This window comes from Sturnira hondurensis, unplaced genomic scaffold, assembly GCF_014824575.4.
Source record: "Sturnira hondurensis isolate 20B ecotype Veracruz unplaced genomic scaffold, ASM1482457v3 Scaffold0015793, whole genome shotgun sequence".
NCBI lineage: Eukaryota > Metazoa > Chordata > Mammalia > Chiroptera > Phyllostomidae > Sturnira > Sturnira hondurensis.
In genome coordinates this window covers 6515498-6536914 of record NW_028088424.1, presented here as the reverse complement: position 1 = coordinate 6536914, position 21417 = coordinate 6515498, and the positions used below count along the sequence as shown (strand labels likewise).

The 21417-nt window shown below is 53.3% G+C and overlaps 2 protein-coding genes across 2 annotated transcripts; both read left to right on the top strand.

The window, feature by feature from the left end:
* The first annotated feature begins 3579 nt into the window (after nt 1-3579).
* On the top strand, nt 3580-5489 carry APOA1 (apolipoprotein A1). The gene is made up of 5 exons (XM_037065683.1): nt 3580-3737; nt 3940-3992; nt 4186-4342; nt 4840-4917; nt 4955-5489. The coding sequence occupies exons 2-5, from the start codon at nt 3950-3952 to the stop codon at nt 5487-5489; spliced, it is 813 nt and encodes a 270-aa protein (XP_036921578.1). The 5' UTR covers nt 3580-3737; nt 3940-3949.
* A 10781-nt stretch (nt 5490-16270) lies between these two features.
* APOA4 (apolipoprotein A4) lies at nt 16271-18805 on the top strand. Its single transcript, XM_037065669.1, has 3 exons — nt 16271-16460; nt 16796-16922; nt 17700-18805. The coding sequence occupies exons 1-3, from the start codon at nt 16412-16414 to the stop codon at nt 18658-18660; spliced, it is 1137 nt and encodes a 378-aa protein (XP_036921564.1). The 5' UTR covers nt 16271-16411; the 3' UTR covers nt 18661-18805.
* Nucleotides 18806-21417: the final 2612 nt, after the last annotated feature.

Below are 21417 nucleotides of genomic sequence, written 5' to 3'. Positions count from 1 at the left end.
CTCTGTCACCAAAAGCTGCAACAGAATTGCCCAATAGGAAATATTTGGTAGGGGTGTTCCTCGCTCCCCTGCTCAGTACAAACTTTCCCTGCCCCATCCTGACCAACAAAAGGTTTTAAGATTAAATGTTCTGAGCAGAGTCCATGATACAGGGTTAAATGCTCAAGAGTTTTTTGAGTCTCCTCCCAAAGCCTGTTTCTACAAATGACCCTTTATCCTGGTGACCTTCCGTTAGTGTGCCAGTGTAGTTCAATGAACAAAATATTGGTTGAGTGTCTGTTATGTGCCAGGCCTAGGAGGGGCCAGAGTCCTCCCAGTGTAGACTGACCAGTGTTACACTGGGTCATAAATTGTGAAATAAGCAAAAGTCACTCCTGTAGCCAGCTAGCAGAACTGACACATGCATCAAAGGATCCAGGGCCAGCAGCCACTTGGTGACCCACTTCAGAAAGTCACTCTGGAGATCCCAAGATCAGAAGAAAGGCACAGTAGTACAAAGGGCCTGCACTGGTGAGCCCTGCACCCACGAAACAGTTAATTCCATTTGATGCCTCTAACAATGACTGACTGGCTCCCAAGTCTGGGTCTGAGATGGACCCACTTTGTTGGTGATGGTGTTTCCCATTGGCCTCTATCCGGAAAGATTCCTTCCACTCTGAAGTACTAGTAATGAGGGGCTTGGGCTGGTTTAAGCCAAATATCTTTATGGTGAAATGGAGTAGACACGCTAGTAAGTAAGTTTAGTAAAAAGAAAATCCCTGCTCAGGAAGATGCTGTCAAACAGCACTCTCCAACCCAGGGCCTTAAAATCCCTGAGCCAGGAAGTGAGAGTTCCTGAGCAGAGCACCAGGGCTGTGCGGATCTGGGACCCTGCTGCTGCCACTGACCAACAGACAGCCACCAAGCACCTAGAAGCCAACCTCCTGATTCCCAGTCCCGCCAACACCAAATGCTAACAGCTGAAGGAGGCAGGGCAGCTCTGGGCAGCTCGGAGCTGCAGCCTTCTTACAGACGAACAAAAACATCTGGCCTGCCAGCCCTGCAGAGACATACTACGTTAACCATGAAAGTGTTTTGGCCACTGAAGAATGATGCAAATGTCAGATACTGGGTTTAGCCATAATAATCATTTCAGTAATAAACCAAAGAGGAGGGTAAAACAGTGACAAGTAGCTTGGAACCCAACCTGTAAGATTCTGAGAGCTCCCATGTGCTGGCTGGGACTAGCTCTCCCCCTAGAAAGGACGTAACCTCTCGGCCTGAGACACTTGCCTGTGGGCTGACCCAGCAAGGCTCTGCCCTCTCTCCCCCTCCCCAAACAAGCAGAAAGCTGGGCTGGCCAGCTGGCAGTCCAGGAGACTGGTTCCTGAGGCTATGCTCCCACAGGCCTCTGGGGTTGGGTCAGTCCTGGAATAGAGACCCCACATCAGCATCTGCAAGTCAGGACCATGCAGAGAAAGTGAGATTCCCTGCCTTCCCCCCACTTCTGTTGCCTGAAGCCAAGGCCTTAGCTCTCTCCTGTCTGATGGTGCAAGGATGATCGGTGGGAGCAAGGGGACAAGATGCCAGAAATTGGGATGCTGGGACACAGATTAGTTACAGTTCACTATGTGCCAAGTACCTTTCAGTTTTGCCACACGGGTTAAAATTTAGTGCTTAAAAAACACAAATTTATTATCTAACGGTACAGTTCTACAGGTCAAAGGTCCAATAAGGGCCACATGAGGCTAAAATCCTGGTGCTAGCAGAAGTGTATTTCTTCAGAATGCTCTAGGGAGACAAGTGTTTCTTTGCCCCTTCCAGCTTCTGGAGGCTACCCCATTCCTTGGTTCATGCACCCTCCCAGCAGACACAGCATGTCACACTCTAACCTCTGCTTCCATCTTCTCATCTCCTCTGACCCCACCTCTCCTGCCTCCCTTCTGTATATTTAAGGATGCTTGGGATGACATGGGGCCCACCTGGATTATCCAGGACAGCCACACCATCCTTCCAGTCCTTAGAATTACATCTGCACCAAGTCCCTTTTGTCATAACAGTTACGGGTTTCAAAGAGCAGGGCATGGGCATCTTTTGGTGGGGGGGCATTACTCTGCCTTAGTCCAAGAAACTGATCTGTGGGAAGATTCTGTAACTTGCTCAGGGTCACACAGATAAGTGGCATGGCTGAGATTCAAACCTAAGATTGCCCAGCTCCAAAGCTTATCACTGAGGTGAAAGGCATGAGATGGGCCACAGGGGGAAAGGCCCAGACCCCCTTCCCCCGCCACCCCTACTCCAGGATCTGGCAGGCAGCAGCACCAGGCTGGTATTTAGACTTTGAGGGAGTGTCTTAGACAAATGGTGCAGGGCACATTTCTGCCTGGAGTTCTAAGTCTGGAGACCTGGGTTCTAAGTCTAGTCCTTCCTCCAACTCCCTGGGAGGCCAGAGACATTGGGCAAATTTCTTTCACTGTCTTCAGTTTCCTTGTCTGTGAGATGGCAGGGAATGGAAGGAGACTGGAGTAGTTGATCTCAATGTTCCTCTCAGGTTGGACATTCAGAGGTTCTATGACACAGGTCCTATCAATGACCTGGTGTTGGAGGTCCTGGGCCTTCCAAGAGAAACCTTACAAAATGGTAGTGCAAGAGCTTTACAGTTTCAGGATCCACGCAGGTCTGAAATAAACCCGGCCATTCTTGCCTCCGTTTTACTGGTGGGAGACCAAGGCTCAGGCAGATTATGTGACTGGTTCAGCATTCTCCTCCAGGAGAGGCAAAATGAAGTGAGAAAGCACTTTTCCTGTTACCTGGGCGAGAGGTCTTTCCCCTCACTGGTGATCCCAGAGGGCCGGCCTCCGTTCTCACCTGTATGTGATCACACATAAGTATGAACCATGCAAAGATTTATGTTTTCAATTTAAGTGACTGTCCTTTATTCTGAGATTATACTTTATTTTGTGTTAAAAATCTTTTTTTAAGTGCTGGTCATGGTAGACAGTAGGGTTTGGGGGTGGGCAGTAGGTAGGATTTTTATGTGACAAAATTAAAAGTTGGCAGCTCTATTGTTGGTCTCTAGAATTTGTTTGGAAATATTAGCGGTCTCTGAAATCTCAAAGTTCAGATTCACTGAACACTTTCCACTCTCTCTCCAGGCAGCTCCCTAGCACCGCAAGTTCCCTTCATTCCGGGATTTGGGAGGAGTGCCGGGAGAGAGGAGTGCCGGGCCTGCTGGGCTGGGAGTGCTGGTGGAAGCGCTGTCCCAGTTGTGCCCTTTGAGGGAGGGGCAGGATGGGTGTGAAATCATCCCCCCCCCTGAACTTCAGGAGACTGCCAGCTGTTCCTGACCAGACTGGGCATTTTCTTCTCTCCCTCCTCTCCCCTGCTGTCCTGGCACAATGGACAGTGGTGGGGAACACATATCCCACCAATGAGAAGGGGGTGGGCACAGCTGACCGCACCCCTGGGGACCTACAAGCCTGCAACCACCAGCTCCCACCCCCTCCTGAACCCTTGATCTCTGGCCCTGCAGCCCCAGCCCCCAGCTCTCTGTTTGCCCACTCTATTTGCCTACCCCAGGGACAGAGCTGATCCTTGAACTCTAAGTTCCACATCTCTGCTAGGACCAGTGAGCAGTTGCAAGGCCTGGGCTGAGCTTTTCAGCCTCCCAGCCCAGCCCCTCTCTCCAGCTCCTGCTGGAGACATAAATAGGCCCAGAGAAAGCTGCTGCTCAGAGACTGTTGAAGTTCTTGCTCCAGGTAAGTACTGCTCCCTGCTCCAGGTTTCTCTGGATTCCTCAGCCCTGAGGCTCAGGCTCTGCTCCATGCTGGGCCTCTGGATACCTGAGGCCTTCTCCCACTTGTGACCCTCCTACTCCTCTCCTGCCTGGAATAAGTGGGGGAACACAGAGCTCTCCTACACCACAGGCCCACCCGCAGCCAGGCCCTTCTTCTCCTCCAGGTCACCCAGGATGAAAGTGGTGGTGTTGACCTTGGCTGTGTTCTTCCTTACAGGTAAGTGCTCCCCAACCTAGAAAGCCACCCATCAGGAGGACTCTTCTCTCTAAACTCCTGTGGTGTGCCCTTCAGGGCACAGGGACCCGAATTTCTCACTAGACCCCTCTCTCCTGCCTCCAAGCCTGGCCTTTCCCCTCAGACCCTGGCCTGGAGCTGGCCTGAACTAAACGAGTCTCCTCTCCTACCCCAGGGAGCCAGGCTGAGCATTTCTGGCATCAGGATGACCCCCAGTCACAATGGGACCGAGTGAAGGACTTAGCCACTTTTTATGTGGACTCAGTCAAAGACAGTGGCAGAGACTATGTGGCCCAGTTTGAAGCCTCCGCCTTGGGAAAACACTTACACAAGTAAGGACCCAGCCTGGGGTCTAGGATGGGGCAGGGGCTGCTGGTCCTGAGGGGCAGATGCCAGGCCTGTGGGAAGATGTAGCCAGACTGGCTGAATCCCTACATGCTATTTCATGGGATCCATGGCTGGATGGAGAAACAGGAATGGGATCCCCAAGCAGGGTCACAGCCTCCTAGCAAGGGACAGACCAGTGCTGCCCAGTTGGTAATCACAGCATCACATTCTGTCTGCAAGTGCAACAAGCAGCTTGCAGTTCTTCTGCAACTGCCCGGCCATAGAGATGGCTATCTTCAGAAAAGAGAATGGTCTGAACTATAGGTACGAGGTCCTTGAATGCCCCAGCTTTGGAGGCCGACAAGACTGAACACCAACCCTGCTCTGTCTCCCACTAGCTCCTCAGTCTACAGAATGCGGGGGGTGGGCACAAATGAGTTGGGTGAGACACTGCATGGGAAAAGCCAATCCCAGGTCTGAACCCCAGCTACTGTACGTTCAGGGACAGATGTTGCCCAGCTCCCACCACAGGTAGACTGGGGCACTGGGCTTGCAGCTCCGGGGGTGTCTTGGGTGCCTGAGAGATCCCTTCTTGAGGCCTCTCTCCCCTCCTCCAGCCTGCCACTCTCGGACTACTGGGGAAGCATAGTTTCCTTGGCCACCAAGCTGGGTGACATGGTCAGCCCGGCTGCCCAGGGTCTCTGGGACAACCTGAAAAACACCTCTAGGGTGCTGACACAGAATCTGGAGGATGTGAACCAGGTGGCGAAGCCCCACCTGGAGGACTTGGAGAAGTGGCAGCAGGATCTGGAGCTCTACTATAAGAAGGTGGTGCCAGTGGCCAAGGAGTTCCGCGACGGCACGCGCCGGAAGCTGCTAGAGCTGCAGACGAAGCTGACCAAGCTCAGCCAGGACCTGCGTGGGAAGCTGGAGCCCTTTCACGACCAGCTGCACCAGCACTTCACCACCAAGCTGGAGGAGCTCAAGGAGAGCAGCGCCTGCCTGTCTGAGTTCCACAACAAGGCCAACAAGCAGCTGCAAGAGCTCCATGAGAAGGCCACGCCTGTGCTGGAGGACTTCCAGGGGGCCCTGCAGCACATATGGAAACCTTCAAGACCAGCCTCACAGCAAGAGAAGCCGACCACCCAGTGAGATGCCATTGCTGCTGGGACTCCTTCTGGCCCCTCTTCTCAGGTGCCCTTTTCCGTGGCTTGGTTTCTTAAAATAAACGTTTACAAAGTGGGACTCATATTTTGGGTTTTATGCTTTTTGAAGATTCAATTATGATTTTTAAACAATAAATGATTCTCAAAAAATACTCTTGGGAGAATAAGGATGGGGTGCGGGCCACTGGAAGGGACTCTGGGAAGGCATGGCAGAGCCTGTGACCAGGGGGTAGTCGGAGCTTGTCCACTCTTGAACCTCAGCCTCTCAGGGACTTGATGTCGGAGAAACTGCTAGGTGCCTGCCGCTTGGTAATTAGGTCATGTGAGTCCCTTTTCTAGGGAGGATCAAGCAGAAAAGAAATAGGAGACTAGGCAAAAATCCAATGCTAAATGCCCTGAAAGCGTCCCAGACAATAAGTACTGCAGCTGTGTCTTGGGAGGGAATGGAGGCACAGCTGGTTGTGCTGGGAGAAGTGGGTGCCCTGTCCCCAGGGGTGTCCCCTTGGACAGAGGAAGTGGCCCCTCCCAGCTCTCTGGCCCTGGGAGGGCTAGGGTGGGCTTCCAGGAGCACTTGAAGGATTGGGCAGGTTCCAGCGAAGAGCTTGGCCCTCGCTTTTTCCTCCTTTCTTAATTAAACAACATTTTTAAAAATATTTTTTATTTATATTTTAGAGATTGGGGAAGGGAAGGAGAAAGTGGGAGAGAAACATCAATGTGTGGTTGCCTCCCAGGCACCCCCTACTGGGGACCTGGTCTGCAACCCAGGCATGTGCCCTGACTGGGAATCGAACCAGCGACCCCTTGCTTCACAGGCCCGTGCTCGATCCACTGAGCTACACCAGCCAGGGCTTAATTAAACAATATTTAATCAAACGCTTCCCTTTTCTTTTTGTCACAAGAGCAGCCTGCCACTCCTCAATCCTGCCCTATCCGAAAGCAGTCACTGTGTCCCCAGGCACAGCTGTGCAAGCCAGGCAGCCAGCCACCGAGGGGCTCCGAGCACTGCCACCCCCTCTGTCTGTCAGCTCTGGCCTGAGTCAGAAAAACAATCACCGCCTCTTGCAGAGAGTTAGCACATTTTCATCTTTTTCAAGATGTTTTCATATCCATCATCTCACTGCATCCCTCCTGAAATTTTGAGTATGGAGGAGGAAAGTGGAGCTCGGAAATCGGAAGTCACTGGCCAAGTTTGAAGAGCAAGATGGGAGAGGTTGCCCTCTTCAGAACCATTTGCCCCGGGCATCCATGGTTATTTTTAAAACACAAGTGCATAACCAGGCACTCAGGTTCATCTGGGTGTGCATACATGTATATGTCCTCTCGTGCACATCCCTATTCACACCCTGCCCCTCTTCACACTCAGGTATGTATAGCCTGCTGTGCATGCACACAGGTTCATAGATCTTCAAAGGTCTGGGCAGTGCCTTCATGAAGCCTTTTCTACTTTTTCCCCTCAGGGCCTTTTGCCCCCCTGGTATAGACCACTGGATAATTGCCACTCCTCTATTTCTTGGGTAAAGGAGCAGGCTTTGTGGTTCCTAACCACCTACAATAGGTATCAAACCCAGATTTGGATGGGAACATTTTCCAGGTGTGGGCGCTAGGATGCCTGGCCCAGTTGGGCCAGAAAAGAAGCCCAGGTAGATTTTCAAAGAGACAGTAGATTATCTCCAAGTGGGGTTGGATGTACGTACACCACCAAGATTTGTCAGGAAGCCCTCCAACACCTAGTGTAGAAGTAACTAATCATTTTTTCCATGTCAGCGGAACTGAATACGGGCAGTTGACCTGGGCTTGAGGTCCGGCTCTACCACGAGCTGACTGTGTGACATTGGGCAAGTACCTTCCCTTTTCTCGGCCTCAGGTTTTCACTGGAAGGGTGGGGGCACTGCTCAAGTAGAATGTGGTTCTGGAACTCTCTGACGAGACTGTCTATCTGCTGGGCGGTGAGGCACAAGCAAAGCACCCTCTGCGGGTGGCTTTGGGTTACTTCTTAGTTCCCAGGACGCTGGCCTTCCTGCTCCAATCCTGGTCCCAAGGAGATAATCAGCTCCGCCCACAGCAATAATAACAACCACTCACCGGGTACCGTTGGTGTGCCAGGTGCTATAACCGGTCTCATTTCATTCATTCATTCAACAGCCCACAGTGGAAGAGATGTTCTTGTGCCCACTTTACAGATAAGAAACTGACACTGATGTAACTTGACAGAGCCAAGATCAGAGCCACAATGCACCTTACCCTACCACCCAGGGGCCTCGTTCCCTGCAGTGTGGTTTAGAGACCAGGTGGCCCAGGTAGTGTGAGCCAGCTCTATAATTCTGGTGAGTGCACACAGGCTCAACTCTGATGACACAGAAATGCCAGGCACAGTGCGTGACACAGAGCACACGTTCAAGTCCCATCATACAGTATTTGGCAGGTTATCAGAGTGTTGTCAAGCCTATGAGCCTGTTTGCTCCTCCACACAAACCCATCGAGGCAGACAGAGTAAGTAGTGTTATTCCTACCTCACAGATGGAGAAACTTAGGCCCAGACACTAAGAGATGGGAAGCATACCGGCCCTGGGCCTGCTCAGCCCTGTGCCTGCCTGCAGAACAGCCTGGCTGTGCCCAAACCCAAACACACGCCGCACATGCAGCTTTTCATCCAGCTTTATTGGGAGGACAGCATGCCTGGGTGTGGGCCAGGGGTGGGATGGGAGGACACAGAATGCTGTCCCTCTCATGAGAACTTCAGGAGCTGGCAGGATGGATGGACACACAGACTCAGGGTGTTGAGGTCTGAGGCTGCTGGTGTGGCCTCAGGGGTGGAATCCCAGAAGCTGGAGAAAGTGCCTGTAAGCATACCCCAGTCGCCTACTGAAGCCGTCTGTCATCCATCCCTTGGCGGGTAATCAGCAAGGGGAAACAATATAGGTGAGGATGAGAGGGGGGTCCCCACAGATCCCCACCTCTCCCCCCACCCTCTCAACCTCACCTAGCGACACCCCTGAGACCTTAGGCAGGGTCCCCTACAGCTCCACCCAGACTTGTTCTCCAGGTGGGGACAGATACCGGTGCCCCCACTGTTCTGGGGCAAACTGGAGAGGAGCCACTGGGCGGGAGGGTGTGCAAGGTCAGGTCTGTGATTCTGTCCTAGACAAATGTCACCCCAAGAATTATACAACCTGATGGCTCTGAGTGAGGTAGGGAGGGGGGACAGTTTCTCATTTGGAAAGTCATCACAGGATTTATTGACTATAAATAAATAAATTCGGTGATGGATTTATTTATAAATAAATAAATAAATATTTTAAAATTTATTTAAAATAGATAAATTTAGAGACTGGGGCAAGTCACTAAATTCATTTATTTAGTGACGGGGCAGGCCACTTAACCTCCCTGAGCCCCGATTTTCTCATCGGCACAGTGGAGAAAATAATACCTATGCCACAGCCGGTTCTAAGGACGGAGAGTGTTTGTGGATGTGCTTCTGCTGCATAAACGCCAGCCAACGCTGGTGGCGTGGAGGTGGGAGGAGGGGCTGGCAGGCAGGGCAGCGCGGCAGAAGAAGGACAGGCCCAGCGCTTGGAACTAGACTCACACATGGACACACACACTGGACTGAAATCAGGTTGGGGGAGTGTCTCAGCCGAACTGCTGGCCAGGCTGTCTGTCAGAAGAGGAAAATGGAAGTGAGGCCTTAAATGGCCTTCCTTGGAGCCACGCAGGGCACTGAGAAAGTAGAAAGGGAGCGAGGAGAGGGAGAAAGGAGAGGCAGCAAAGGGAGACCAGGCCAGGAGGGGATAGAGGCCTCCGTCACCTCTCTGTGGCAGCCTGAAAAAGCCCTGTGAGGGATCCCTGTTTTATGGAACAAGGGGGCATGGAGGCTCAGAGAGATACAGGAGAACCCCAGCCCTACCTCTGGGGCTGTAACCAAGTCAGGGACAGGTGGGGACAGAGGGAGCAGGCACCCAGGATGGGAAGTGAGGGTGTACCTGGCCTGCTGGGCCACCTGGGTGTCCTGTTCACTGGTCAGCACATCCTGAGCTCTTTTGCTGGCTTGCTGCATGGAGCCGTGCATGAAGCCCAGAAGAGAGGCACCCTCTGCCTCCACAGCTCTTGCAAAACAGTAGGGTTCAGTAGGGTGGGTCAGCCTCTGGGGAGCCCTTGGCTCCTTCACAGCCACCCATCATGATCCAGGATCATCAAGCCACCTCCCAAGGGTTCCCTGTGTCAGAATCTACCCATCCCCACCTGTCCCATGCCTAGTGCCCACAGGCTGCTTACAGACAGCAGCTCCAGACAGGAGCTCCAGGAGGGCAGCCATGAGGAGGGCCCGGGCTGCACGGCACCTTTGTTCCTGCAGGGATGTGTCTTTTGAGGTATGCTCCAGGTCCCTGGGGAAGTGGTGTGGCCCCTAGGGTGAAACTGGAGCTGGGAGGAGCCAGGCAGAGACAGGGCCTGTTCCCTTGCTAGCTAATATGGGGAGATGGGGGGCTTTCAGACAGTACGTTCAGGGAGCCACAGCCCAGAGGGAGGGAGGTGCAGGCTGCAGCAGAAACCCACCAGACTAGGAATCGGGACATCTGGTTTCTGGCCTGATTCCTGCCACTAACATCCTGTGTGACTCTGGGTGGACTTCTGCCCCTCTCCAGGCCTCAGTTTTCCTGTCTACTGTAGCACTGGAGTGTCTGAGGCTTCTCCTAGTCCTAAACATGCAGGACAAGGGGGAAGTGTGCAGATCAGGAGGCACTTCCAGTCCCGGCTCTGCCACTACACTCTATGTAGTTTAGGGCAAGTGGCCTCCCTTCCATGGGCCTAAGTCTCTCCCAGTGTGCAATCCAAGGTGGGGGCCATTCATCAACCCCCAAGTCTTCCTGGGCCCTAGCAAGCTCCTCTCCAGGCTTTGCAGGCTGGGCCAGCAGGGGCCCTTCTCTGCCCCTCTTCATCCTGCTCTCCTGTCCATGCCGACCCCCTCCCCAGGGGCATTACCCGAACCAGTAGGTTCTTGGGAGGGATTGAGAAGGCAGACAAGATGGTTCTGACCTGTTTTATGTTGTCCCCAGGGCGGTGGGCACTGAGGATGTGGTGAGCTAGAGAAAGGTCGCCTGTGGATCAGCCTAGACCAGGGCCTAAGGCAGGATGGCCAGACGCAGCCAGGCCTGCTGGGTGAGTTGGGAAATCTCTCGAAGGCTGTGGGTGCCAGGCCACTCCCCCATTACCCAGATGGGTTCTGGAACTGGGGCTGTGTGGAGCCTGGAAAGACCCCATTCCTTCCTGGCAGCCTGGCTCCCAAGGGAGCAGCTGGTGAGTTGGGAGAGGGTCTTTGGGGGATAAGTCAGGAGCCTCTGAACCCACCCTAGCCTTTCACACTTGGTCCTCCCTCCCCATCCCCAAACCCTGAAAACAGCCTGGCTGGGGTATGGGGGTAGGTGAAAGGGTAATAGAGTTCTTCCACTTGGAAACAACACAGGACACTGGGATGGGGGTGTCTGGAGGAAGTCACAGAAGATCTATGGGCAGAGGCTTGTGTGGAGATGGTGACATCTTGAGTTCACTGGGCTCCCTTCCCCAGCATCTCCAGCTCTTGCTTCAATCTCAGTGCTACGTACCCAGAAGCCTCTCCAAGCTGGCCCAGGGCAGAGGCTGGTGGGAGAAGTGCCAAGGCCACTGGGAGCCCAAGGCCTTTGTCCTGCCCCTCCTCCCCTCTCCCTACCTTGCCCTCTAGACCCACTGATAACATTCCCTGAGGCAGGAGCTGGGCTCCTGGTTGGGGCCCTGCCTGAACTTGCGGCAGCTGGGATCAGTTCCCAGTGCTGAGTACCTCTCACTGCAGATTCCTCAGCTTGGAAATAACAGCGCTGGCTAGATGGGCAATGGAAAGAAACCAAGGGTTTGGAGAGGCCAGTCTGGTGGGGAGAGAGCACAGAGAAGCTCTGCACGGGCCGTTAGCTGTTCAGGGAGAGATCCCAGGCCCTCGTGGGGCGTGTTCCCTGCACCCACACTGTGGGAGCCATGGCCTGCATGGCAAAATCAGGGGACTTCTGAGTTCTGGGTGCTAAGATTTGGCAACCGAGGAATCCTAGGTTTAAGCGATGCCTTTAGTGTTTACTCATGTGACCCAGGGCGAGAGATCTAACATCTCAGAGCCTCATTTTTCTCCTCTGTAAAATGGGGATAGAATACTGATATGCCTGAACTGTAGGGAAAAGTACAGGAGATATGTACAAAGCAGCTGATCCATGAAGGAGCTCAGTAAATCTCTCTCCCTTCCTCCAAATACCTTGTCCTTCCTCTGACAGCACAGCCTAGAGGTAGGAGTACTTCTGATGTAGAAACTGGACTTTCCTTTTTTGGCAGGCAGTCACTCTCCTAGGAAGAAGCAATTAACCCCAGCGTGAAATGAGAGGCCTGAGAAAATGACCAGGCCCTACCCTCAGAATTCTTCATCCATGGCTGAGGCTTGAAATTCCTCTGTTAGACTCATTCCTTTGGCTCACACCTTATTTTCTGTTCATAGGTAATTATTCAGATTCCCATGAAGTAGACATTACTAATCCCACTCTATAATAAGAAACCTAAGGCTCCAAGGGGTGGAGACGTACTCAGGTGCAGAGAGCCCCCCAGTGGCAGAGCTGGGGAAACAGAATTCAGGGCTTCTAACACTGGCACTGGTATCAAACAGCTTGGAGAGATGGGACCCTGGAGATTCATCAATCACTCACACCTCAGAGTAAATCCATTTTAGATCTCTTTCAGGCGCTAATGATGGGGTAGGGAGGGAAGAAAGGTAATTAGAAGGTCACTGAAGGGTCTGGGCACTAGGAAAGATAGAGGGCAACTTTGCCCATGTCCTGCTTCTGTTCTGGCCTGTTCCTCATCCCAGCAGGTGAGAGCCACCGTTGAAACCATGAAACCCAGAGTCCAGGCTGGGCTGGGGAGTGACATCCTCACCCTGGGAGTGTTAGAATGGGATGGCTGGGTCCCTTAGCCCTGCTTCCTCTAACTCCCTTCCTCCACATGTGGGGGTATGGAGGTGCCTGCTCTCTCTCTCCTGTGCCCAGTGGGCCCAGTGAGCCCAGGCAGATGAGAAGAAGCTGGCAGAGACCCAGCAGCCTAGTGCTGAGCTGGGCAGACAAGCCAGGTGCGTGGACCCATGCAGCTTGTCACCAGAAACCTGGGACCGGTCTCTTTCAAAGAGCTTGGTACCGGAGACTGTCTGTGTGCCTCCTAGCAGCTCTGGCTAGGACCTCTGTGTGGGAAGGGCTATCTCTGCCTTGGCCCGCTCAGTGGCCAACCTAAGCTGCCTCTCTCTCTCCCCCCTTCTCATTCTTCATTTCCCTCTCTTGCACCTGGTTCCCTGGAATGAGGAGACTACTTTGGGCTTGGTCCACAGACCGACTCTAGGGAGTAACCTGTGTTACTCCCTGTGGGTGGCTGGGTGGGGGGATTGGTTTGGGGAGCAGGCTTGACCAGCTGGGACCATTAATGGTCCTCTGGTGTCAGGCTGACTCTCTCTGCTGCCACTTGTGTCTAACTGAGGCTTCGTACATGAGCCTCCGTGATCCTTGCCTCTGCCACTACACTGGACTGGGCAGCCTTGATTCAACGTACCAGCCAGAGGCCCTGGTTCACCAGGCCTCTCCACACTGGAAGTTCTTCCTAGTATCTTACCCAGATTCTTCCTATTACAACAGGAGCTAACCCCCTTGTGTCAACTCTGCCCTGAGACAAGGGCCAATGTGGAGCATATGTGGGGATTCATATTTATGTGACTCTCCTGTCCCTGGCTGGGCTTGGCCCTGGCTGGGCCTGTGTCTGACTGGGCCTGAGCCATCCCCTCCTGACACCTATGTCTGAGCTGACTCCTAGTTTGACCCCAGTGGGTGGACAGGAGGGTCCACCTGGTTAGTGTAGCTAACACGACACTATCAGCCTGATCACCTCCCAACCTGACTGTCTGTCCACTGTACAGACAGAGAGATTGAAGCTCAGAGAGTGTGGGGGTGACTTTCCTCGCAAGTCCCCCCATGTGCCATGGATGAGAGTAAACATGACAGAAACATAATGTGATCTGCTTGGGGAGGAAAAGTAGCCATTTTCCCAGAGGAAAAAGGTCGTGAGCAATGGCCAGTTTCTCAGGGGAAAAAGGCCTCGAGCCCCTTCCTCCAGGGCCTTTTATAGGGTTGTAATACACAGGAATACAGGGCAGCAAGGATCGAACAGTGGATAACATTTCAAAGAAATCTGAGGGCTTAGTATGAGTCAGAGTCTCTCAGGAACAGAGTTTTAGGGTTTCCTGCTCAACCCTTAACCTATGAATGAAAGCACTCTTAGCAGAGCAGATTTCACAGGTTTATCAGGAAGTCTTTGTGATGCCAGATTTTTCCCCAGGACACACTCTATCAAGGCAAAGAGCTGCACCCCTCCCCATCAGGTATTCAGGTTGAAGGGGATTAGAGCCAGGAAGTGCTTCTCCCAGAGGACATGGGGACTTGGACTTTGTCAAGGGGCGGGGGTGGGGGGGGGTGAAGGGGTGGAGTCGAGTTACAATTCCTAAAACAGGCAGAGTGGTCCCCAACAAGAGAGGAATGAGATTCACCTGACATCACACAGGCCCTCTGTGCCCAGCAGGGTGGCCATCCCCTGATTCGTGGGGCCGGGCCCAAAAGAGAACAAGAGGCCCAGCAGAGGCAGACTCTTTCCCCTCCACCAGCACTTGCACCCTCTAAAACTGGACATGGAGCTCTCATTCTGCCCACCCCCAGCACCACTCCAGCCACAGACTGATAAAACCTGCTGACAGACTGCGCAAGACACGTGCATCGCGAATGGCGTCCCAGGAACCCTCCACATGCTAGAGACAGCGCAGCCTGCCATGTCCGTGGGTGCACATGGCAGTCTGTGCCAGTCCCTCTGCTTCTGCCCACAGATAGCTGATCTGTCTGTACACTTACATAAATCTGCGCACGTCCTAGCAGACACTCCCAGGGGGCGTAAACCTGGGCGAGGGAGACAGGTAAACTTTGAACCTATTACAGGCTGATGGCGCCTGCTGCTTGAACTGTAAATCCAGAAGGTCAAACTTCAGCGGAGGTGTCCTGCATGACTCACTGCTGTCCTGGTCTCTGGCCTTGGGGGTGGCAGGGGAATGGGACGGGGACACTGAGCACCAACCCCAAGCTGGACCTTGCCTGACTCAGGAGCAGGACCAGGGCTGATGGTCAGCGTTGCAGGGAGTCAGCCTTTCAAGGCTGACATGTGGCTAATGCTTGATGGGCACTGACCATGCACCAGGCACTGTTCCCAGCATCACACAGATTATCTCATGGAATCCTCACAGCCTAAGAGGCAGCTGAGGCTCAAAGAGGCTAAAAGGCTTGCCGAGGGTCACACAGACAGTGAGTGAGTGGGGAGCCCAGAGGTGCAACCATGGAGTCTGATTCCGGAATCCGAACCCTTAACAACTACTACAAGACAGCATGGGCTGCTTCAGGGAGGAGAAGCTTCCTGACATTGGAGATGACCATGCAGGGACCCCACAGAGGGGGTGTAAGCAACAGAAGGCCTTTTTAGCTGCCTTCATCCCATGGGACATCAAGCCACTTCTAGAATGTGAAAAATGGAGACATGGTAAATCAGGATCAGCACAATGTGGTTTATTCTAATGGCAGGTAACCAGGAGCCACCTACATGCTGGGCCCTGTGCCCATGGAGAACAATACAATGGGTTTCATCTCCTAGTCACTCGAGGTGGCATGATCCCCCTTTTTGTGTTTGTGTACGTGATCTTATTTGGAGAGAATGTTACAAGTCCAAGTAGAAGAACTCCTGGGCACCCACACCATCTTGCTGCCCCCTGGTGGGAGACCCTCTGAGAACCCCAGGTCGCAAGATTCACCTTAAGCTGACCATTCCCATCCAGGGAGTATAGCAAAGGGAGGTGGACAGGAAACAGGCCTTGGGCCCTACCCATCACCCTGTGCCATAGCCCCCCGGCACGCTGCAGATGGCTGAGTCTGACTCTGTCACACTCACTAGAAGAGCGAGCGTTCTACCGTACTCCCTTCTTTGGTCCCAATCAGGAAAACAATGTTTTTAATGACAGCAACACTTTTTTAGTGCCTACTCTGTGTCAGGGACTATACTACTCACTGTACAAGAAACAACCCATTTAATATACCCAACAACCCCATTTTCTCGGGAGAAACAGCTCAGAGCTGGACCAAGCTGAATCACTGGGCCAAGGTGACGTGTTTGCAGCGGTGAGACATGAAGCAAATTTACACTTAATTCTTCAAAACAAAGTCCTGCCCAGAGCCTCACAAGGGCCCTTCCCCATGAGTGCACCTTGACCAGAGCCCTGGAACTTAGCTCACTGCCCCGATCTGTGTCCCTGGTCATTCCAGCCCAGTGTCTGGTGTTCTGAGATGGAGTCAGAATCGGGGGACTTGGGGATGGAGTGCTCTCTCCCCTGGGGTAGAGGTAGACAGAGGAGGTGTAAACTTTGTCCCAAGCCTGGCACAGACCCAGAGCTGCCAGCAGGGCCTCTGGGGTATCAGTTTTGGGCTCAGGCATGACCTGCACCACATTTCTTCTATAGCTCAAAGTTCACTGGACTTCTCTTCTGTACCGGGCAGGGCACAAGTCCCAGTCTACTGTCAGTTTCCACATCGTCATAGGGTCACAAAAGTCCAAGAGGCCTCCTGGGAGTGAATGTGTCACCTTCCAGCGTGGAGTCCCACTGGGAGGGAACATGGGGAGGGCCGCCTGGTGGGGGTTTAAATGTCCGGCTGGCTCTGAGCTTCAGTCAGTTCAAACAGCAGCACAGGTGAGCAGCCTGAGAATCCCCCTTCTGGCTCCCTGATTCCAGAAAGTGTCCTGTGTGTAGCAAGACTCCTCCAGCTCATCAGGGAGCCCAGGATGTCCCTGAAGGCTGTGGTCCTGACCCTGGCCCTGGTGGCTGTCACTGGTAAGTAGGAGCTGTCTTTGGACACTGCATCAAGTGGGGCAGGGGGAAGAGTCTGACGCCCAGGCAAGAGGACACGTAGTTCCAAGTGCCTGTTGGCCACCAGCAGGATGTGAGGGCTGCTCAGGTGCCACCTGGCTCACAGGAGAACTGGCCCATTCACAGCTGTGGGCCCACCAGCAGTGGTGGTATACCAATTCCACACGTCCCTGTAGCCTCCCACCACGCTGAGAGGGAACTTGGCTTCCCCGCCATCATCCAGTCTACAGCACAGGTCTAGTGTGTGAGGACAAGGAAGGAGACTGATTCTCATGACTTGCTCTCTGTTTCCTGCCCAGGTGCTCGGGCTGAGGTCAGTGCCGACCAGGTGGCCACTGTGGTGTGGAACTATTTCAGCCAGCTAAGCAGCAATGCCAAGGAGGCTATGGAACATCTCCAGAAGTCTGAGCTCACCCAGCAGCTCAAGTAAGAGGGGCACAGCTTTCAGGGCAGGGCTACTTAAAGGCCATACAATGTGTTGGTAAGGGCTGAGCTCAGAGGCAGAAGACCTGATGCCCACTGCCCTGTCACTAACTCATTGGGTGACCCTGAAGTCTCTGGAGCTGGTATCCACATATGGAATCAGGAAGGTTGAACTGGATAGTCCCTTAGTTGTCTTCCTGCTTGAACTTTCATAGTGTGACAAATGGCAGCATCTTTGCACAGAGGCTCATGGAAGAAAGGAAGGGGGACCTGTCATGTGGACTGGGTTCTAATGCATTCCAAAAGGACAGACCCCTGGGAAGTCATAGCAAGGGAGATCAGGATATTTGGGAAACTCTGTGGGTGGGCACATGCAAGGAAACCAGCACCCGTGTCACTAGAAGATGTCCAGAACACAGCGTTCTGTTAGAGAATTAAATCTACGGCACAGCACACCTCATCAGGAAAGGTCCTCAAAGTCCACACTTTACAAACAAGGAGAGGGAAGCAATTGGCTCAAGGTCACACTATTCTGTGGTTCAGACTCAGGGGAGATTCAGAGACACAAATGCAATGTAATAACTTGGTCTATCACACCCCGTCTCTCAAATCATGATCCACCATAGGGAAAGCCACAGGGAAAAGATGGGTGAACACGGGACTCCTGAACACCCACCTGACCTAGGCAGGTGTGTATAAGGTGAGTGCTGTATCAGGAAACAAGGTCCTGGTGTATAGTGACAAATGTAACCTTAGCGCACTTGCGCTCTTCTCTGGCAGCTCCCTCTTCCAGGACAAACTTGGGGAAGTGAATGACTACACGTCTGACCTGCAGAAGAAGCTGGTGCCCTTCGTCACAGATCTGCACGAACGCCTGACCGAGAACTCTGAGAAGCTGAAGGAGGAGATTCGGAAGGAGCTGGAGGAGCTGCGGACCCGGCTGCTGCCCCATGCCACCGAAGTGAGCCAGAAGATTGGGGACAACGTCCACGGACTGCAGCTGCGCCTGGGGCCCTATGCAGATGAGCTGCGCACTAAGGTCAACACACAGGCTGAGCACCTGCGGAGCCAGCTGACTCCTTACACGAAGCGAATGGAGATTGTGCTACGTGAGAATGTGGGCGACCTGCCAACCTCGATGATGCCCTTCGTTGATGAGCTCAAGGTCAAGATCGACCAGAACATGGAGGAGCTCAAGGGGCACCTCACGCCCTACGCAGACGAGCTCAAGGTCAAGATCGACCAGAACATGGAGGAGCTGCGCCTCAGCCTGGCTCCCTATGCGCAGGGCGTCCAGGAGAAGCTCAACCACCAGCTGGAGGGCCTGGCCTTTCAGATGAAGAAGAACGTAGAGGGGCTGAAGGCAAAGATGTCGGCGGACGTCGAGGAGCTGCGGCGGAGGCTGGCTCCCGCGGCCGAGGACCTGCGTGGCAAGCTGAGCGGCAACACCGACGGGGTGCATAAGTCACTGGCCCAGCTGAGGGGCAGCCTGGACCGGCAGGTGGAAGAGTTCCGCCGCGCTGTGGGGTCCTATGGGGAGAACTTCAACAAAGCCTTGGTGCAGCAGGTGCAGGAGCTCAAGCAGAAGCTTGGTCCCCAGTCGGGGGACGTGGAAGACCACTTGAGCTTTCTGGAGAAGGATCTGAGGGACAAGGTCAACTCCTTCTTCAGCACCCTCAAGGAGAGAGAGAGCCAGGACAAGCCCCTGGCACTCCCAGAGCAGGAGCCGTCAGAGAGCTGAGCTGCGCCTGGTGCTCACACCCCCCCACTGACACCTGCCCTTGTGTCTGTCTGTCCCAAAGCAATTCTTCTACCAGCTTGAGGATACATGCCCTGTGGCAACTGACCCTGTCTCTTGCTACTCAATAAAACTGCTAAGAAACTAACTCAGTCTGGTCACAGTGTAACTTCTTGGTATTCCTGGGCCTGAGGTGGGGGTGAGACCACTGCTTGGCATTGATCTCAGTTGGGCATACTTTGGAGGGCACCCGGGCTGGGGAGATGAGCCTGTGGAAGGGGGGAGGGCAGGGTGTGGGGAGTGTGCTAAGGGGAAAGTAGAACAAGATGTCCTGCGTTGTCTGAAGATAAAATAGGCAATCCACTTATATTCCCTTAGCCAACAAATATGTATTTAATGCCAGCAATGTGCCAGTCAGTGTTCTAGGCATCCAACAATGAGAAGAACAGCTTTTGTGGAGTGTGAGTCTGACACTGTGCTTCACTCGGAGGCATCCACCTGGGTAAGCAGGACACGGTCCCTGACTTTGGAGAGCTATTGGCACACTGGGTGAGACGGTCCCTCCTTGTATTAGTTCTTCTACGCTCTTAACTTGACTGATTTATGTGCTCTAACCCCACCCCCATTATAAAACAATTTGTGCTTACTTCAGAAATTTCTTTACTGATAAACCCATGGTCTCCAGAGTTGAGAAATGAGGTCTAGAGACATGGATGAATCCTGGGAGGAGGGATGAAGCAGGTGCCCGGGACCTGTGGGCCCTCCTCCCAGGTGCCTCCTGCAGGCTGGGCTGGGCGGGGCTTGCTGGCACTGAAGCAGAGAGCACGGGAAGAGAGGCCTGGTCTGGTCAGGCCCCAGGCAGTCTCCTCAGCACAGCTACTTGTGCGGCCTCTGGAGTGGGCTTTCCCTTGGAGCTTCAGAGAAGAACCAGTCCACACCCATGTCCCAGATGACTTACATCCTGGCTGTTACCTCTGACCCCAGGTCAGCAAGTCCATCCTGACACCCCTTTTCTTCCCAGAGTGGAGTACAGGCCTTTCAGAGCTGTTTCCAAAGACACCCAGAACACACCCTGGGGTCAGTGTCCTGGGGAGAGTTTTCTGGGATCTCCTCTCTCCCTCCTTCCCTCCCAAGGTTCTCTCAGGACAGTGGCCCTACAGTCATGGTCTGGTCCATGCCTATCCTGCTCCAGCCCTAGTGCAGCCTGACTATCTGCCTATTGGGAAACATCCCACTTGAGAACCAGGCAAACCTGATTTTGAATCCTAGCTTTCCCACTGACTGTTGCGTGATTTGAGGCAGATTATCTGGCCTCTTTTGGACAACAGGAATGGTAACGCTCAGCTCACAGTCTTGCTGTGAGGGTTTGATGGCATGGTGCGCATGAAGCCCTCAGTATGATATCAGGCAGAGTAAACATGCAATAATTGTTTCTATGTTGATGCTGTCACTGCTGTAGCACATAGATGTCCAATAAGTGTGATTTCCTCTCCCCACTCACTCCTTAGGCTCCACTGCTGCAGGTCACATGAGGCCACCAGAGCTGGCCAAGGGCAGACCCCAGGCCTTCCTAACTCTGGCTGCTGTCACTCCCACACTTTGGGCCAGTAAGGCTGCTGCTGCCACCTACACACCTGGCCCACTAGGCGGGCGGGAACGTACCTGTGAAAACAACTTGATAAATCACCAGGCACCTGGAAGTTTACTGGCTGGCTTGAGGACTGAACAGAACAAGGCACTGAAAGGAAGCAGGACAGAGGGAAAGCAGGGCTCTGAGTGGGTCTGGATGCTCCAGAGATGTTCTCAGACCTCACTTGGGGGCCATCAGGTTTAGCCCCTCAGTGCCTCCCAGAGCCCGGTCCTTAGTACGAATCTTTGATAGTTTCCCCCACAGTCCCCCAGAGCCCTCTTGCAGGTCTACAAGGGTCCTGCCATGGCCCCGGTCCCACTGGACGAGGACCACCTTCTCTTTCCTACACCAAGATTTTTTCCCTGGCTTCCAGTCTCCTGGGCTTTGACCTGGCAGGTATCCACTGGCAGCTGCATCACTTCTGGCTGTGCAGCCTCTGAGCCTTTCTTGGTTTATTTGTGGAATTTCCCACTTAGGATTCTTGGTGGGTGTCAAAGTCTGCCACCCATGAGAAACACAAAAGTGCCAGCCTCTTGCCTTCCAGCCTCCCTTCCTCTAGACGTGGAAATGGGCCTTCACTCAGCAGATCGGACAGAATGCCCCAGACTCTGCGTGAGGAGCTGGCACAAAGCAACAAAGGGCATGGAGAGTTCTATCTGGGTCGAGCAAAACCGTGGGGCCACAGCAGCTGGTTTGCAGAGGGCCAGAGGCTCAGAACAGGGCTCTCCCGACTCACGGGTGACAGCAGTGCTGTCCCCACAGGTCTAGTTTTGTGGAGTGATTGTGGCCATGCTTCTCCCTTAGCTTCCCCTATTCTTGTCTATTTTCCAAATCAAGTACTCCAAGTTTTCTCAAAATTTCCAAAAATATTTGAATAAATTTTTGGTTTTTTTTTTGTTTGTTTTTTGCTTACAACTTCCAGAATAGGTTTCTGTGACTAGCAGTTCAGAGCCTCAACACACCCTTTTACTCTTGTGGTGGTTTCTCCTGCTGTGGCCCCTGGAAGCTGCACCCCATCCCTGACCTGTTTCAATCAGTCCTGCTGACTGGTCTGATGTATACTAATTAGTCTTCATTGGGGCTGGTTCCGCCCTTCAGGGAAGTCAGTCTTCTCTTTTTTTCTAAGCTAC

Bases quoted from the DNA above. Each gene is read 5' to 3' on its own strand.
- APOA1 (XM_037065683.1), top strand. From the start codon at position 3,950: ATGAAAGTGGTGGTGTTGACCTTGGCTGTGTTCTTCCTTACAG. The intron at 4,343-4,839 runs GTAAGGACCCAG...CTGTACGTTCAG, and splicing joins TTGGGAAAACACTTACACAA to GGACAGATGTTGCCCAGCTC. The intron at 4,918-4,954 runs AGAGATCCCTTC...CCCCTCCTCCAG, and splicing joins GGGGGTGTCTTGGGTGCCTG to CCTGCCACTCTCGGACTACT.
- APOA4 (XM_037065669.1), top strand. From the start codon at position 16,412: ATGTCCCTGAAGGCTGTGGTCCTGACCCTGGCCCTGGTGGCTGTCACT. The intron at 16,461-16,795 runs GTAAGTAGGAGC...TTTCCTGCCCAG, and splicing joins GGCCCTGGTGGCTGTCACTG to GTGCTCGGGCTGAGGTCAGT. The intron at 16,923-17,699 runs GTAAGAGGGGCA...CTTCTCTGGCAG, and splicing joins GAGCTCACCCAGCAGCTCAA to CTCCCTCTTCCAGGACAAAC.